The 17,500-nt window shown below is 44.8% G+C and overlaps 2 protein-coding genes across 4 annotated transcripts in view; one reads left to right on the top strand and one right to left on the bottom strand.

Moving 5' to 3' along the window:
* adcyap1a (adenylate cyclase activating polypeptide 1a) overlaps nucleotides 1-847 on the bottom strand; it is a 4,721-nt gene extending 3,874 nt beyond the window's left edge. The window contains exon 1 of the mRNA XM_012839770.2: nucleotides 612-847. The gene's annotated coding sequence lies outside the window, so the exon portion shown is untranslated. The remainder of the gene's footprint in view (nucleotides 1-611) is intronic.
* Nucleotides 848-6,284: 5,437 nt separating this feature from the next.
* Nucleotides 6,285-17,500, top strand: part of enosf1 (enolase superfamily member 1) — a 16,252-nt gene continuing 5,036 nt past the window's right edge. Inside the window, exons 1-8 of one of the 3 annotated variants that reach the window (XM_031584201.2) lie at nucleotides 6,290-6,411; nucleotides 7,580-7,775; nucleotides 8,013-8,115; nucleotides 8,995-9,110; nucleotides 9,465-9,551; nucleotides 16,584-16,610; nucleotides 16,873-16,945; nucleotides 17,222-17,260. In XM_031584201.2, coding sequence (XP_031440061.1) covers nucleotides 7,692-7,775; nucleotides 8,013-8,115; nucleotides 8,995-9,110; nucleotides 9,465-9,551; nucleotides 16,584-16,610; nucleotides 16,873-16,945; nucleotides 17,222-17,260 — 529 coding nt within the window. In that variant the 5' untranslated portion in view covers nucleotides 6,290-6,411; nucleotides 7,580-7,691. Of the gene's footprint in view, nucleotides 6,412-7,579; nucleotides 7,776-8,012; nucleotides 8,116-8,994; nucleotides 9,111-9,464; nucleotides 9,552-16,583; nucleotides 16,611-16,872; nucleotides 16,946-17,221; nucleotides 17,261-17,500 lie in introns of all 3 variants that reach the window. The other 2 variants (XM_031584199.2, XM_031584200.2) reach the window with 2 other exon arrangements.

Raw genomic sequence — 17,500 nt, 5'->3', positions numbered from 1 at the left:
CGCCAATCTACGGCCGTTCCCAACAGTATATCTTGTGTCTGTTGAGAGAGAAACACGACCGTTTCCAACAGTATTTCTTGTGTCTGTTCAGAGAGACACACTGCCGTTTCCAACAGTATCTCTTGTGTCGGTTCAGAGAGAAACTCAAAGCTCCCCAGAAAGCTCAGCGGAAAACATAAAAGTCCTCTGAAAACGACTCTGTAATCTCTGATGATGATCTGCACAGATCCCAAAGCGCAGGAGCCCGCGGTCTGTGACCTGAAGCCCGGCGTCTTGGGGGAATATTCAGACCCCACGGAAATCAAAACCTTCACAAAATGTTGAAGAACTCCCTCCTAATATACTACACGAAATACATCATATCTCTCAACTGTGAAAACATGGGCTACGTCATATTTATTTATTTTACCAATGAAAAACGCAGCCTAAATAGTTGACCATTTAAAAATGACCATTTAAAATGAATGCCAAAGTTACATTACATTATATATGTAACGTAAAAAAACGATTTACGAATACTACTTTGTATGTTTCGTTTAGGATTGTCTGGCTTCTAATATAAATAATTAGCGCTAAGGGATGATTCGGAGATTCCGAGGCGCAGCACCTACCTAAAGTGGAACTGAGAGCTTTTGTCCGGTCAAACGGTCTGTTTCTCGGACAGCTTTTGTCCGTTCTGTTTCTCTGTCTCCGTTCCTCTCTTTCTCTTTATTTCTGTCTCTTCAACTTGCGCAATCGGATGCTGTAGTGTATTTCGTGTCTGTGTGTGTGCCAGCTAGATCTAGAAGTCGCAGATTTCGTTCAGAGGGCAGTGCGCACGAGGGGGGCGCGCGCGCATTTCAGCAGGTCAAAGTTGCTCTGTGGAGTTGCGCCGCGCGGAGTTTTATTCTCGCGCTCCGGTACTAGCCTCTTTTTCCAAGAGGCATGTAGGACACGATGTCGACGTCATCGTTATCGTCCCTTGCTTTCCGATGCATTACATGTCGCAACGCTCCGTGTTTGGAAATGTTTGGAAAGTTTGACATTTGTCATTACAGGCGAGCAAAGGTGGCCTTCAAAATGGACGTCATATTTCCTTTGGTTATGGGCTAGCCAAACAACACTGACTGCGTTTAGTGTTGCGCGCAGAATGATTATTAAATACACCGAGGGCATTTTTACTGAGGTGGACCTATCTAGGTGGCTCTACACGAGTTTACAGGCAGGGTGCATCTTGCATCATCTAACTACATCTGGGGACGAATCATTCTATTTCTAATTTGACTTATTAGTGCCTTATGGCCTGGTCAGGTCCTTGATGTCACAAACGAAATTATACAAGACTATAGTCAAGCTAATCCTACTTATTGAATACAACCATCATTATTCAATCTTACTGAATATACCCATCATTATTTAATCCTACTTATTGAATATAACTATAATTATTTAATCCTACTGAATATAACCATGATTATTTCATAGCTGTTACAACGTGCTAATTGACACACACACACATATAGACACACACATATAGACACACACACACATATAGACACACACACACACATATAGACACACACACACATATAGACACACACACACACACATATAGACACACACACACACATATAGGCACACACACACATATAGACACACGCACACACATATAGACACACACACACACATATAGACACACACACACACACACTCATATAGACACACACACATATAGATGCAGTTCAGTCTCTCCGCATATAGACACACACACACATATAGACACACACACACACACACACACACACACACACACACACACACATATAGACGCAGTTCAGTCTCCCCGCATATAGACGCAGTTCAGTCTCTCCGCATACAGACACACACACACATATAGAACACACACACACACACACACATATATAGACGCAGTGGTTCATCCACCGAGATGTGTTTCCGTCGGGGGAGAAGAGCCCCCCCCCCCCCCCCCCCGAGGAGATCACGCTGGCAGTCTACCCGAGCCGTACCGAGCCGAATCACTAAATCACTAAAGACATTTTGACAGTCATTCTACAAAAGGCTTCTTCTACCTGCACGTTTGACCAATATCGTTATATTATAGGCCGACTGACCTGAATGTCCTGTGTGTGTGTGTGTGTGTGTGTGTGCTGAAGTGACTTATTTAGTCTGCCCCCGGGAGCTGTCCGTTCAACAGTGCTGAAGCCAGCGCGTGAACAGCCCCGACTACACCTTCGACTACATAATAGCGAAGCTGTAGGTTTTAATTGGTCGCTCATATACGCAACAGACGGCCTTCTATAGATAGATAGTGTTTTCTAAAACTGATTGTTCCAATCCTTGATTGTGATTGGCTAAATCGCGTTCCATGCCGTTGTACAATCCAGCATTACCTTTCAAGTTGTCCTCATAACATTCTATGATAACATTCCATATTACTGCGCATGGAATATTTCAAAGAAAGAAAGACGTTACAAAGCTGTCGCTGGCCTAGAGGGGAGAGAGATTATGGCAGTGAAGGGACATAGATAGGTGCGAGTTGTCACTGAAATCGTACTGGCGTCCAAATTACAGCGAGAGGAACGAGTGGAGCAACATCCTTGCAACATCATCTGGGACACTGAAGCGTCAACATCAAGATACCCCTGTCGATGTACCAGCAAAGAGGAGCCCGTTTGAAAACTATTTCAACAATTGCACTATTAATGGCGATATACAAATGAATGTGAATAAATAAGCACCCATTTTTGTCGGTAGCGCAAGTGTTCCATCTGGCTGTTGCGTAGCAATACTAAAAACACATTGTCTGCTCAGAGTTCTTTTCTCTCCGTGGCGCAGGCTCTCCACGTGGGGATTTTGTGAATGAGTGACCTCACCGCCACGCGCTTTGGCTCTGGATGACGCGCGCTCTCGACTAATTGTTCCGGGGGGTTTTATTTGTCTCGCGGATGTGCCTTTGTGTGAAGGTGCTCAAATGTTTTTGAAGTACATAAACGTGCTTTTACAACTAAAACAATGTAATTCTATTAGTGCCATCATGGAAAGAAGGAGTTTCTTAATATTCAAATGCATGCTTGGATTATTTCAGCTCATCTCTGTCCATTGTTCCAGCTCCACGGATGAATAGAACAAAGAAACACCCTTGACCCTCTCTGCTTGTGTGTGTGTGTGGTGTGTGGTGTGTGTGTGTGTGTGTGTGTGTGTGTGTGTGTGTGTGTGTGTGTGTGTGCTGCTCTGACATCCTAACATGAACCTGATGGGGGCCAGTCTGGCTGAAATGAGCACTGTGCTGTAGTGTGTGTGTGTGTGTGTGTGTGTGTTTGTGTGTGTGTGTATAGTGTGTATAGTGTGTGTGTAAAACAGCATCCTAAAACCCAAATGGAAGCAGCCGTGTTTACAGTCATAGATAATTCATGTCTAATAGAGTCCACTCTCCTACACACACACACACACACACACACACACACACACACACACACACACACACACACACATATAGAGTCCCACAGCAGACCGGCTCTCTACTCCCCTGGCCGCACAGCACGTGGCCTTAATTATCTAACATCACCGTCCTCACCGCCACACACACACCACACACACACACACCGAGAGCTAACATCACCGTCCTCACCGCCACAAGAGCTAACAACAGCCGCGGCAGACTGGAGGCCTGGAGGATATTGTGCAATAAAAGTCCCGTCATAAATGTGGTGTTTACGAACCGGGCATCTCCCTGGGGGGCCGTTGGCGGGGTGTGTGTGTGTGTGTGTGTGTGTGTGTGTGTGTGTGCATCAGCGGGGTGTCGGGCGGGCGCTGTGGCGGATGTGCCTGAGAGGGGTCCATGGGGGAACCCACCACACACTCTGCATCAGCACTTACACAGATATGTGTGTGTGTGTGTGTGTGTGTGTGTGTGTGTGAGAGTGTGTGTGTGTGTGTGTGTGTGTGTGTGCCCACAAGCTCATGTGAGTGTGTTTGTGACTCCCCCCTCCCCCCCCCCCCCCCCCCCCCCCCCACACACACACACCCAGGCACACACACACACACACACACCACACACACACGCAACCATTAGCTCATCATGATTACCCCTTGTACATCGCACAAACACACACTGTAAACGTGACCAAACACAATTACCCCATGTTTACACACACACACACACTCACATATGATATGCTGCTACTGTGTGCTCAGTCATGCTAGCACATATTTATGTGTGTGTGCACTTAATTATTCTCTGATTATGTGTGTGTGTGTGAGTGTGTGTGTGTGCAGTTGATTATTCTCTGATTATGTGTGCGTGTGTGTGTGTGTGTGTGCAGTTGATTATTCTCTGATGATCGGGAAGTTGAACAGCTGGTCCTGTGGTGCGGTCGCAACAACCTAGAGCTGAACACGCTTAAAACCGTGGAGATGACAGTGGACTTCAGGAGGAGCCCCCCAGCACTGCCCCCCCCCACCATACTCAACAATACTGTGTTGGCTGTGGAATCCTTCACGTTTCTGGGATCCAAAATCTCCCGGAACCTGAAGTGGGAACCCAACATCAACACCATCATCAAGAAGGCCCAGCAGAGGATGTACTTCCTGCGCCAGCTTAGGAAGTACAACCTGCCTCAGGAGCTGCTGATCATGTTCTACACCGCAGTCATAGAGTCTGTTCTGTGCACTTCAATCACTGTCTGGTTTGGATCGGCCACCAAACTGGACAAGAACAGACTCCAAACAGACAGTCAGGTCTGCAGAAAAGATCATCGGTCCCAACCGGCCCACCATCCAAGACCTGTACACCTCCAGAGTCAGGAAACGGGCAGGAAAAATCACTGCAGACCCCTCACACCCTGGACACAATCTATTTAACCCTTGTATGGTATTCATTTTTTTGTTACTCAGAAGGTGTTGTGGGTCTGGTGGACCCGCTCGATTTTTGGGTGTTTAATTCAACACAATCAAACAATTTTATGGTAAAATACTCAACAGATATTTACTTCATTCCAAATAGAAGCAATATGAACAGCAAATATGGTTAATATTTGCCCTTTAACTTTGTTATATCACATTTATGAATTTAAGTGCTACCCATTTTTTTTTTTTTTTTTTTACAAAATCAAGAAAATCAATTATAATCAAGATATCAGTGGAAAAAATTCAACAAATTTACAAATGAAGCAAGGTTTTCCATAACTATTTGATTAATGTGAATTTCATTTGAAATCAGGTCAGTTTACATAGCACAACATGGGTGGATGGGGCACCAGCACTGTCCTCCTGAATCCTCCTAATGGTAGCTGCAGAGGCTGAGGTTCTTGGAACATGTTGTCTTCTCAGGATTCAAGGTTTCACCAGTGTCTTTCCCAGTTCCTCGAGAAAAAGGCTTATCCTCTGGAGCTTCCCTCTCTTCCACTCCGGGTTCAGTGCCATCCAGGTGACAAAGGCGTTGTACGCCATGATGTCCAATATGGTAAATAAAATCGCCAGTGGCCAGCGTGGGGTCCTCCTTTTACAGCTGTAGGCAGACACCAGCTTGTCTATGTTGTCCACCCCTCCTTTTGTGGCATTATAATTCATGATGACCTCTGGTTTTTGATGCTTCAGGCCAGATATTCTCCCATCCCAGTGCAGTGTACTCATGAGTATCACATTCTTGCGTTTCTTTGGCACATAGGATACCACTTTTTTAAGTTGCGTTAATTGCGTTAAAATATTTTATCGCGTTAATCGCGGCCGCATTAATCGCATAGATTAACGTGTTAACGCTGACAGCCCTAATATTTATATATTTATCCCTGCACTTCTCGCACTCTCCACTTCTTCTTTGCACTATTGTTTCACAGCTACTGTATATAGCCATTCCGCCTTGTGTATATACTTTCTTAAACTTTCTTAAACTTCTTAGACCGTTGCACTGTTTGTTTTGTATTGTATTGTATTGTGTATATTTTGTGTAAGCACACTGAGAGTCAATTTACCAAGTCAAATTCCTTGTTTGTGCAAACTTACTTGGCCAATAAAACCTCATTCTGATTCTGATTCTGATTATATGTGTGTGTGTGTGTGTGTGTGTGTGTGTGTGTGTGTGTGTGTGCAGTTGATTATTCTCTGATTATGCTCTGGCTCGTTACTGTTTAACATTAAACCCAGCCCAGAGTGATGACCAGCACATGACCATGTTACACACACACACACACACACACACACACGCACACACTTGAGTTTCACTGGAGTTATAATGAAATTCATTGACCATATATGTGTTCGTCATGTGGAACCTCTGATCTGATAAAGCCATATTGAGGAAATGACTATTCTGGAGAACATCTGCTGTGGTCCGGTGCAGTGGCGTAGCGGGCGTTTTGGCCGCCCTGTGCGGTAGCCAAATTCGACGCCCCCTTCAAGGAGGATTTCCTACTGGTGCGAATTTTTGTTATTGTTGTCAATATATGTCTTTGAAGCTCCGCGAGTCTTTGTCCTAGCGTCATAAAAAGGACATCCCCAGAAACCTTGAATCTTCTTCTGTGTACAGATACAGTTCGAAAAATAATAATTAATAGCACTTTGTAAGGAGAATAGAACTAAAATCTTGCACATTTCATTTTCTGAGTGACAAAACAGCTGCTAACGACCCACCTGTTAGCAAATGAGGGCTATTAATTTGTTAAATGCATGGTAAAGAAGGCGGTGAGGACAAACGTATCCACTTTGAGCTGGTTGCTATGGTTACCTAGTCATGCTAGCTAACTAGCTAGCTAAGGAAACTTGTAATAACCTTAAACGATTTAAATGGAAGAAATCCATTTACATAAAATGATAGCTAGTTATCTAGCTGATGTTATAGTCTCATCGATTTAGCTGATCAAATTATAATAGGAAAAGGTCGAAACCCTGGGGGTGCCTGTGCATCTTTGTATGAACGAGTTCATATTCATGAGTTCATATTGACCCATATTAACACGAAGAGTTCAGCCAGCGCATGTATTACCTTACCTATTTGTGTGTAAAGAATGCTGATATGAAATATGAAAACAACCAGTAGAAACATCTATGTGTATAATGTTCTTCAAAAACTTAGGATACCCTGCTTGAAAATGTTGCAGAATGCAGTCCAGAAGTAAAATTTGGCACTAAACACAGAGACGTTCCACCAAGACGTCCACACGCGCAGGTCGCAGGAGATTGTTTACAAGCTGCCGAACTAACACGTTGCAAAGTGGACGCTAGGGAGACCGCGCCACTACAAAACAGCACCATATTCTAACTTCAGCCATTTGGGAAAACAACTATTATCAAAAAATTACAACAACAAAAAAATGACAAGGAAGTAATAGAATTATAGTATTGGCCGCCCCCATTCAATTGGCCGCCCTGTGCGGTCCGCACACCCCGCACACCCCACGCTACGCCACTGGTCCGGTGTAATCTGTCAGATTTGTGTGTTTTCCAGCGCAAAATGTCTGACTGCCGGAAACATTAACATACTCAAATATTCAATATTCGTCTTTATCAGCTGAAATCACAAACATTAAAACATACCGATCATTACTTATATCTGGCTTCATTTCTGCTCTTCAACCTTTTATAGGACCTGTTTTACTGTCTATGGTCTTAGCCAATGAGATTGCGACGGAGGAGGGACTTGACAGGTCGGTCTGTCGCGTTGAGGAAACGGGGGCTTCAGAACTTCTCCAAACAAAATGCCTTCAGGGAAGATCTGCGGACTGACGGTGAAAGATGTGCGCTTCCCCACGTCCCTCGAGCAGCACGGCTCCGACGCCATGGTAACAAACCCGCGAGCCCTGGGTCCAAATACGGGATCAGCACGAGAGGAAGCAGTTGGGCTTATCGCCCATTTACTGCAACAGAACTCCTGTTTACGGAAATAAAATAATTTACTGTAACAGAACTGCTGTTTACGGAAATAAAAGCACTGTTAGGTGCTACACTCGCTGTTGCGTTAATGTTGCATTGACCTGTTGAGCCTGTTTTGAAAGTTTGTTGTCATGTGACTTCCACAGCACACCGATCCCGACTACTCCGCCGCGTATGTCATCATTGAGACGGACTCGGGGATGCGGGGCTTCGGCCTCACCTTCACCGTAGGGAGAGGAACGGAGATCGGTACGACTAAAGTTTGTTTTCCCCTCTTGAAGCAGGAGATAAAATAATATAGAAACGTGACCGTGTGCAGTCAGATATCTTAGGATATAGTGCCATCTAGTGGCGACAGGTGACCTTGCATTTTGGTCAATTAGTTTTCTCAGCTGCAGTGTGCGGGTCCACCTACTGGGTGTGACAAGATAGGAACAGATTGATTTGGACTTCTTGGCAAAGCAGTGGTCGAAGACGACCCTGGAATAAATGACATTGTCTCTGTAGAAAGCAAGTCTGTTCAGTGTCCAAAAGACCCTCAGCTGCCGTAGGATTTCAAGTCAGAAGTCAGAGATTCAGACCAAACACAACTTTTTCCAGTATTTGCTGGTGTGTGTGTGTGCATGTTCTCATGTGTCTGTGTGTGTGTCTCCCGTGCAGTAGTGTGTGTGTCTATGTGTGTGTGTGTGTGTGTTCTCATGTGTCTCGTGTGTGTGTGTGTGTGTGTGTGTGTGTGTGTGTGTTCTCATGTGTCTCGTGTGTGTGTGTGTCCCGTGTAGTGGTGTGTGTGTGTGTGTGTGTGTGTGTGTGTTCTCATGTGTCTCGTGTGTGTGTCCCGTGTAGTGGTGTGTGTGAGTGTGTGTGTGTGTATATTCTCATGTGTCTCGTGTGTGTGTGTGTGTGTGTCCCGTGTAGTGGTGTGTGTGTGTGTGTGTGTGTGTGTGTGTGTGTGTGTATTCTCATGTGTCTGTGTGTGTGTGTGTCCCGTGTAGTGGTGTGTGTGTGTGTGTGTTCTCATGTGTCCTGTGTGTGTGTGTGTGTGTGTCCCGTGTAGTGGTGTGTGTGTGTGTTCTAATGTGTCTCGTGTGTGTGTGTGTGTGTGTGTGTGTGTGTGTGTGTCCCGTGTAGTGGTGTGTGCTGTGGAGGCTCTGCGTCCGCTGGTTTTGGGAAAAAGTCTGGACGAAATTACTGCCGACTTCAGGAGCTTCTACCGACTCCTCACTAGTGATGGACAAATGAGATGGGTCAGACACACACACACACACACACACACACACACTCACACTCACACTCACACTCACACTCACACTCACACTCACACTCACACACACACACGCACAGAGACACACACACACACACGCACACACACACAGACACACACAGACACACACTCACACACACACTCATATGTACACACACACACACAAACACTCACACTCACACTGAGGTGCCAGGGCAGACCCAGTATTCTGGGGGGGGGGGGGGGGGCATCAGAAGCCTTCAGGAGGCCAGAAGAAACACTGTTATGTGCAGTTTATGCGGTGCATAAGAACGTGTGTGTGTCTGTGTCTGTGTCTGTGTCTGTGTGTGTGTGTCAGGTTGGCCCAGAGAAGGGGGTGATTCATTTGGCCACAGCAGCGGTGCTGAATGCTGTGTGGGACCTGTGGGCACGAGCTGAAGGAAAGGTGAGACACACACACACACACACACACCCTTCTACACACACACACACACACACACACACACACACTCCTACACACACACAAACACACACACACACATACTCCTACACACACACTCACACACTCCTACACACACACACACACACACACACTCCTACACACACACACACACACACACACACACACACCTACACACACTCCTACACACACACACACACACACACACACACACTCCTACACACACACACACACTCCTACACACACACACGAATGAGCGAACATACAACCAATGTATTTTCACATGTATTTTCGCTGTTTCCTCACGGACCCTATTCTCAGAAGCTCCGGACGCCACTTCCTGCTTCTAGAGTTGCTACCTACTGTGCTCTCTAGCCCCGGAACGCTGCTTATCTGCTTTTGTACTTAAGTATCCCAGTGACTGCGCTCACTACTACTAACTTTCACATTACATCGAGTCTGGGAATTCACTCCCCCCCCTATTCTCTGTCACTCTTGGCTAACTGTCCTTAATTGGCTCCCACGGCCATGGCTTTTTCCTCTACCTCTGTCTGCTGCCTGGAATGTAACATGTTTAGCGACTCCCCAACACCCTTCAATGGGCACAAAACTTGCAATAAGTGTAGGCTACTGGCAAGCCTGGAAGCGAGGATATCTGTAATTGAGTCGCGTCTCCTCAGCTTAGACCATATTACCTCGTTAGCCCAAACTAGCGAAACCCAGCATGTAGATGAAACTAAATGAACTACATTAACCAACGCCACTCCGCCTTCTAGCACACCCATGGTAACACCGCAGCTTAAATCCCAAGACAAATGGGTAACTGTAAAGCGAGGAAGTAGTAGAAAAAATAAATCAATGTCCGTATCACACTCACATCCCATCTCAACTTCAAACCGTTTCTCCCCAATTAATATCACCGATGCTGATGATAAAGTTCTCGTAATTGGTGATTCAACCCTGAGACATATTAAACTCGCAACCCCGTCACAAACAGTGAGCTGTATATCCGGAGCTAGAGCAAATGACATCGAATCCCACTTAAAACTAATCGCCAAACGGAGATTCTCTAAAATTATTATTTACACAGGCGTAAACGATGTCCGCCTACGACAATCGGAAACCACCAAACTAAACTTCGCATCGCTACTCACTACCTCTACACAAATGGCAGACTCTGTAGTGTGTTCGGGCCCTATGCCCATAAACCGCGGTGACGAGATGTACAGCAGGCTATCCTCACTTAATAACTGGTTAGCAGAATGGTGCTTATACAATAACGTAGATTTCATAAATAACTGGCCAACTTTTTGGAGGAAGCCTGGGCTACTGCAGAAGGATGGCATCCACCCCTCCTGGGAGCAGGGCTCTCAAGTTTTGAAGTGAGGCAAGAGTGACATATCCCCCCCCCCTCCCGACCACGCCCCCATTCCGCCCGCCCCTCCCCTGCCGTATGCCCACAGACCAGCCCTGCCCCCCCTCTCCCCATATTATTATTAGTCTTTTGTTGTTGTTAATAATTGATCAGACTTGCAGAAAAGATTTGACACATGGCACTGACAATTCAACCAATTACTAAGTATTTATTCAATTTGGGAGAGAGAGAGAGAATTATGACTTTGTTTGTTGTAGGTGTTTGTTGCCTTTTTGGACTCTTATCATTTTCGGTGTTGGTTCCCATTATATATGCCATAGTCATAGAATTGGATGTATTAATTAGGAAAAATTGTATTCATGAACATTGTAGTCAACCTTATGCATTTAAATGTACCTTGACCTCTTGCACACTCATCTCTGCAGTCACTGGCAAGTCAAAGTTTTTGACTGCGCTGGTTGACTTCAGTGCCTGCTGTTTGGCCTGATGCCCCTTACTGCCTATGTGCCTTGTCACATCCCGCACACCTGGATGGGCACAGGAGTTCTCTTGGCGGCAGATAGAGCACCAGTAATATGAGCTGGTGCTTCCTACAGTAATAAATGGCCATTTAGAGGTCCATTCACTATTAAAAGAGGTCTTGTAGGTGGCTGCTCCTGGGACTATTCTCCCTTTTGTTCTAGCCATCTCCTCCACTGTTTCTTCCACCATGTCTTCCACTGTCTCCTCCTCTTCCACCTGCACCATCTCCTCCTCCACCTGTACTGTCTCTTCCTCCTCCACCTGTACTGTCTCTTCCTCTTCAACCTGTACTGTCTCTTCTTCTTCCACCTGTACTGTCTCTTCCTCTTCCACCATCTCCTCCTCTAATGTGTTTACGTTCTCTGGGCCTAATCTGGCCTTTTAGGGGGCTTTCCTCTTTGGGCGAAGGACAGGATGCTTATTTGTTTTTTACCTGACATCTTTGAAAGACAGATGCAATGATTAATGCATCCATGGCCAGGATATTTATAACATGCTAGTAGGCCTAATGAGCTCGCGATTCACAACTTCACGTGAAGAAGCCTCGGAATCTGAATAGAATGTTCAAGCAAACACATTTACAAAAAATAGCCTAGAGTTTTTTTTCAGCGTGAGAAATACGATGTGTGGCGGGAGTGCGGCAGACCACACTAACTTCGGCTGCACCAGTACACTCTTTGCCCATATTAAACCATATACAAACGGTATCTATACCCAGAACGTACAAACCCAACGCAAATCACACTAAAAGAAATATTAATCAGGATAATCTAATAAAGATACAAACTTTATCAGCACACAATGAAACTTGTACAATCCTAAAACTGGGCCTTATTAACATTCGGTCCTTAACATCAAAAGGTGCACTTGTAAATGAGCTGATAACAGACAACAACATTCAAATACTTTTCCTAACTGAAACCTGGCTAAAACCAGATGAATTCCTAGCCTTAAATGAGTCCACCCCTCCAAGTCATGTTAACTGCCACATCCCCCGCAGCACAGGGCGTGGAGGTGGAGTAGCTACAATTTCCCTTGCTAACCTATGTATTTCCCCAAGACCTAAATTAAAATTTGCATCATTTGAAGTCCTTGTACTTCATTTTATGCATCCAATCTCAAAAGCCACTCAGCCGGTCACTCTTGTGACACTATATAGACCACCAGGCCCCTACACTGAATTTTTATCTGAATTTTCCGACTTCCTATCCGCCCTGGTTGTAAACTCTGATAAAATCCTCATAGTGGGAGATTTTAATATCCACATGGATAATGAAAATAATAGCCTTACAATTGCATTCCAATCACTAATAGACTCTATCGGGTTCTCCCAACACATAAACACACCAACCCACCATCATAATCACACTATTGACCTTGTATTAACACATGGCCTAGAAATTGACCGCCCTCTAGTTCTACCCCAAAATACTGCCCTTTCAGATCACCACCTAATTACATTCAACATGAAATTAGATCTCCGTCCAACAACGGAATTAACCCACTTCTACAGCCGTTGTCTGTCCGACAGGACTACAGCAGAATTCATATCAAAACTACCAGTCGCTCTTGCCACAGCTCCTACCACAGCTCCTAAAAAATGGTACTCCACCAAACTTGAGGTATTCCACCTGGCATGGAAGGATAGTCTTCTAAGCTATAAACGAGTACTTTCTGAGGCGGAATCGGCTTACTACTCTTCACTGATTGATAATAATAAAAACAACCCCAAGTTCCTATTTAACACCATTTCTAGGCTAACAAAAAACCACAATACAATCGATCATTCTGTTCCCATAAGCTTTAGTGGTAATGATTTCATGATCTTTTTCAATAACAAAATTCTAACGATAAGAGAACAAATTCATAGTCTCCTCCCCCTCTATGACCTTACACCTCTTCCAATATGCCCTATGGCTATGGCAACACCCCCTCAACCTGGTGCTCTCCTTGAATCCTTCGCACCCATTGACCTCCCCGAACTAAACTCCCTGATCCTCTCATCTAAATCATCGACGTGCCTACTAGACCCTATCCCCACAAAACTTCTTAAACATGCACTACCCTTATTAAGTGAGACACTACTTAATGTAATGAATAATTCACTAATTTCAGGATACGTCCCCAAATCATTCAAAATAGCAGTGATCAAACCATCTCTCAAAAAATTTACCTTGATCCTGATAATCTAGCTAACTATAGACCCATATCCAATCTCCCCTTCTTGTCAAAAATACTTGAAAAAATAGTAGCTAAGCAACTTACTTCCTTTTTACACCAAAACAAAATCGAAGAAACCCTCCAATCTGGCTTTAGAGCCCACCACAGCACTGAAACGGCCTTAGTCAAAGTCCTGAATGACCTACTAATCGCATCCGACCATGGGTGCACCTCAATACTAGTTCTCTTAGACCTTAGTGCCGCTTTCGACACTATAGACCACCATATCCTATTACAGAGACTTGAACATCATGTTGGCATTAAAGGCTGTGCCCTATCCTGGTTTAGATCTTACCTCTCTGATCGCCATCAATTCGTTCAGGTCCATGAGAAGTCATCCAATCACACTAGAGTAAGCTACGGTGTTCCCCAAGGCTCTGTCCTCGGACCACTGCTCTTTTCCCTTTACATGCTACCCTTAGGTGCTGTCATAAGGAACCATGGCATTAACTTCCACTGCTATGCTGATGACACCCAACTCTACCTATCCATGAAGCCTGATGAAATTGTACATTTACCCAAGATAGAAACTTGCCTGCAAGATGTAAAATCTTGGATGGCTAACAACTTCCTGCTCCTCAACTCTGATAAAACTGAGGTTATGCTTGTAGGCCCCGATCAATTGAGAATGACACTATCTAGCCATCTATCCACACTCAATGGCATCCCAACACCCAATACTAGCATCAAAAACCTTGGGGTAACTATCAACCAAGACCTTCTACTTGACTCACACATAAAACAGATCTCAAAGACATCATTTTTCCATTTACGCAATATTGCCAAAATTAGAAAAGTCCTATCCCTCCAAGATGCAGAAAAACTAATCCACGCATTTATTACTTCCCGACTAGATTACTGCAATGCTCTCCTGTCCGGATGCAGCATCAACTCAATAAAGAGCCTCCAACTTATACAGAACGCTGCTGCCCGTACACTCACCAGAACTAAAAAAATATGAGCACATCTCACCTGTACTTGCCTCTCTGCATTGGCTCCCTGTCAAAAGTAGAATTGATTTCAAAGTACTCCTGCTAACATACAAAGCCCTAAATGACCTGGCTCCAAACTACCTTAAGGAATTAGTTGTCCCCTACTGCCCTCCAAGACTGCTCCGTTCCCAGAGTGCTGGCCTCCTTGTAATCCCAAGAACATTAAAAACCACAGTAGGAGGCAGAGCCTTTAGCTACCGAGCCCCCCTCCTCTGGAACAATCTCCCTGCCTCCATTCGAGATGCAGACACCCTACCGATATTCAAATCGAGACTAAAGACATTCCTCTTCAGTGCATCCTATAGCCATAAGTAACTGCATCAACTAAGCCTAGGGGCTGAGCAGGGGCGAGAGACAACAAGGCCAATCCCGGCATGGAGGTTACCCTGCCCATTTTGGTGGCGCGCCTCTCATCCCTCACTCCTGTGATGCTTTTCCATAGGGCCACTTGGTAGATAGGTAAACAGATGCTAGTGTGAGACAAAATTAAACCAAAACCTACATTGATGGCACTTTAGAAAGGTGTACTTAAAGTCAAAAAACCGAAACATACACCTAGAATCTAGGCCAGCCCTCAAGGGACAATTAAGAACATCAGAAACCCATTGGTGGAAAAAATAAATAAATAAAAAAATAAAAAATAAAAAATATAAATAAATAAAAATAGATACACACCCGCTCTGCCCCTGTCCTGCTTAGTTGGGCCTGGGGGCTGAGCGGGTGAGAGAGACAATGCCTAACACGGCAGGGAGGCTGTCCTGCCAGACCCGGTGGCGCACCTCTTAGTTCTCTCAATCCTGTGATGCTTTCCATGGACCACTTGGTAGATAGGTAAACAGATGCTAGTGTAAGACAAAATTACATAAACCAAACAAATCTAAACACATGTAATACCCCCCTAATCAACTAAACTGGACTAAAATCTAAATAATATATTAAATAATATTCCCTTACACCTAGCCAGGCAGCCCCTCTCCCTCTCTCTCTCTCTCGCTCTCTCTCTCCCTCCCTCTCCTCTCATATCACATTGCTAATGCTTATAATAATACTGATAAAATGGCCATATTGCCTACTGTAAATCTACTACCCAAAGGTATCTCCTTATCTGTTTCTGAAATAAATGTCTACTAACAAAAATGTTCTCTCTCCCTTGTAGCATGTTCCAATTGCTGATGGAAGTGGAAACATTGCTCCTCACCCCCACTACTCCTCAACTACGCATATGGACAGCCAAACTCTACCCACTCACTCTGTTCCTTTTCTTTTTCTCCTAATCCAGACTATCTTCGCTATGGGACGCTGCTGTAATCTCTCCACCCGGTCTACCCGTAGAAACCCTCTGCCAATTGCACCCACCGCCACCGCACTGCCGTACCCTTACTCTACCTCATACCCTATGCTAGCATTTATATACAATATATAATATTGCCACCATCAACATGTTTCTCTGTTCCTACTCCCCTTACCTCTGTAACAGTAAACCTTTGAGCACAGTGTATACCCACTAAACTGGTCTTGTTTGTATCATGTATTTACCACCGGATGTCTGTATATATATTATGTACACCTACTAAATGCAGGATATGTACAACACCTGTTGTTTCCCATCCCCTTCTGCCACACAACCCTCCCCCATCCCCCCTTCCTATCTCCACCCGGCCGACCTCAAGCAGATGGGTCCCCCCTTATGTGCCGTGGTTCTGCTTAAGGTTCCTTCCTGACTACTTGCCCGTGTTGCCAATGTGCTTGCACTAAGGGGGTTCAGGCTCTGGGCTCTGTAAAGCGCCTAGAGACAATTGTATTGTTATGGCGCTATATAAATAAAATTTAATTGAATTGAATTGAATTGAATATGTGTGTCAGGTGTGTGTAAGTACATATCTGTGTGTTTTTGTGTGTTTTTTTCAGCCTGTGTGGAAGCTGCTTGTTGATATGGTAAGTGTGTGTGTGCGTGTGTGTGTGTGTGTATGTGTGTGTATGTGTGTGTGTGAGGGAGAGACATTCATGTTGTTAGCTGAGCTGTTCCATAAAGAGATGCTGTTAGATGTTGAGGTCTGTGTCTATCCATATCTGTAATGACCAATGACCAGTGACCAGTATCTGACCCTAACTCTAACCCCTGACCTCTGACCAGTGACCAGTCATCATGACCTCAGACCTCTGACCTGTATTTGACCCCTGCTTTTCCTTACTTTAGGAGCCTGAGAAGTTGGTTTCATGTATCGACTTCAGATACATCAGTGATGCCCTGACTGAAGAGGAGGCTTTGGGTAAGACATGCACGCACGCACGCACGCACGCACGCACGCACGCACGCACGCACGCACGCACATTCTCTCTCTCACTCCCTTTTGCACACGCACACACACATTATCGCTCTCTCTCTTATGCACACGCACCCACACACACGCACACAGACACATACACACACACACACACATTCTCTCTCTCTTTCTTTCATACAGGCGCACACACATCTTATTATTATTCACTATACAGCCCTTTAATCTGTTATTTTAAATTTGTTCTGCAAATCTCTTTCTCAGACATACTCCACAAGGGTCAGGAGGGTAAACAGCAGAGAGGTGTGTAAATACACACACACATACACACACACACACACACACACATTACATACAAACACACACACTCACACACACAGAAATTACATACAAACACACACACACACACACACACACACACAGACACACAGAAATTACATACAAACACACACACACACACACATTATATGCACACTCAGACACACACACACACATTATATGCACACACACACAGACAGACAGACAGACAGACAGACAAACACA

The sequence above is a fragment of the Clupea harengus genome, chromosome 17 (assembly GCF_900700415.2).
Source record: "Clupea harengus chromosome 17, Ch_v2.0.2, whole genome shotgun sequence".
Lineage (NCBI taxonomy): Eukaryota > Metazoa > Chordata > Actinopteri > Clupeiformes > Clupeidae > Clupea > Clupea harengus.
Note: the sequence above shows the minus strand (reverse complement) of the source record. Positions and strands in the feature narration are given on the sequence as shown.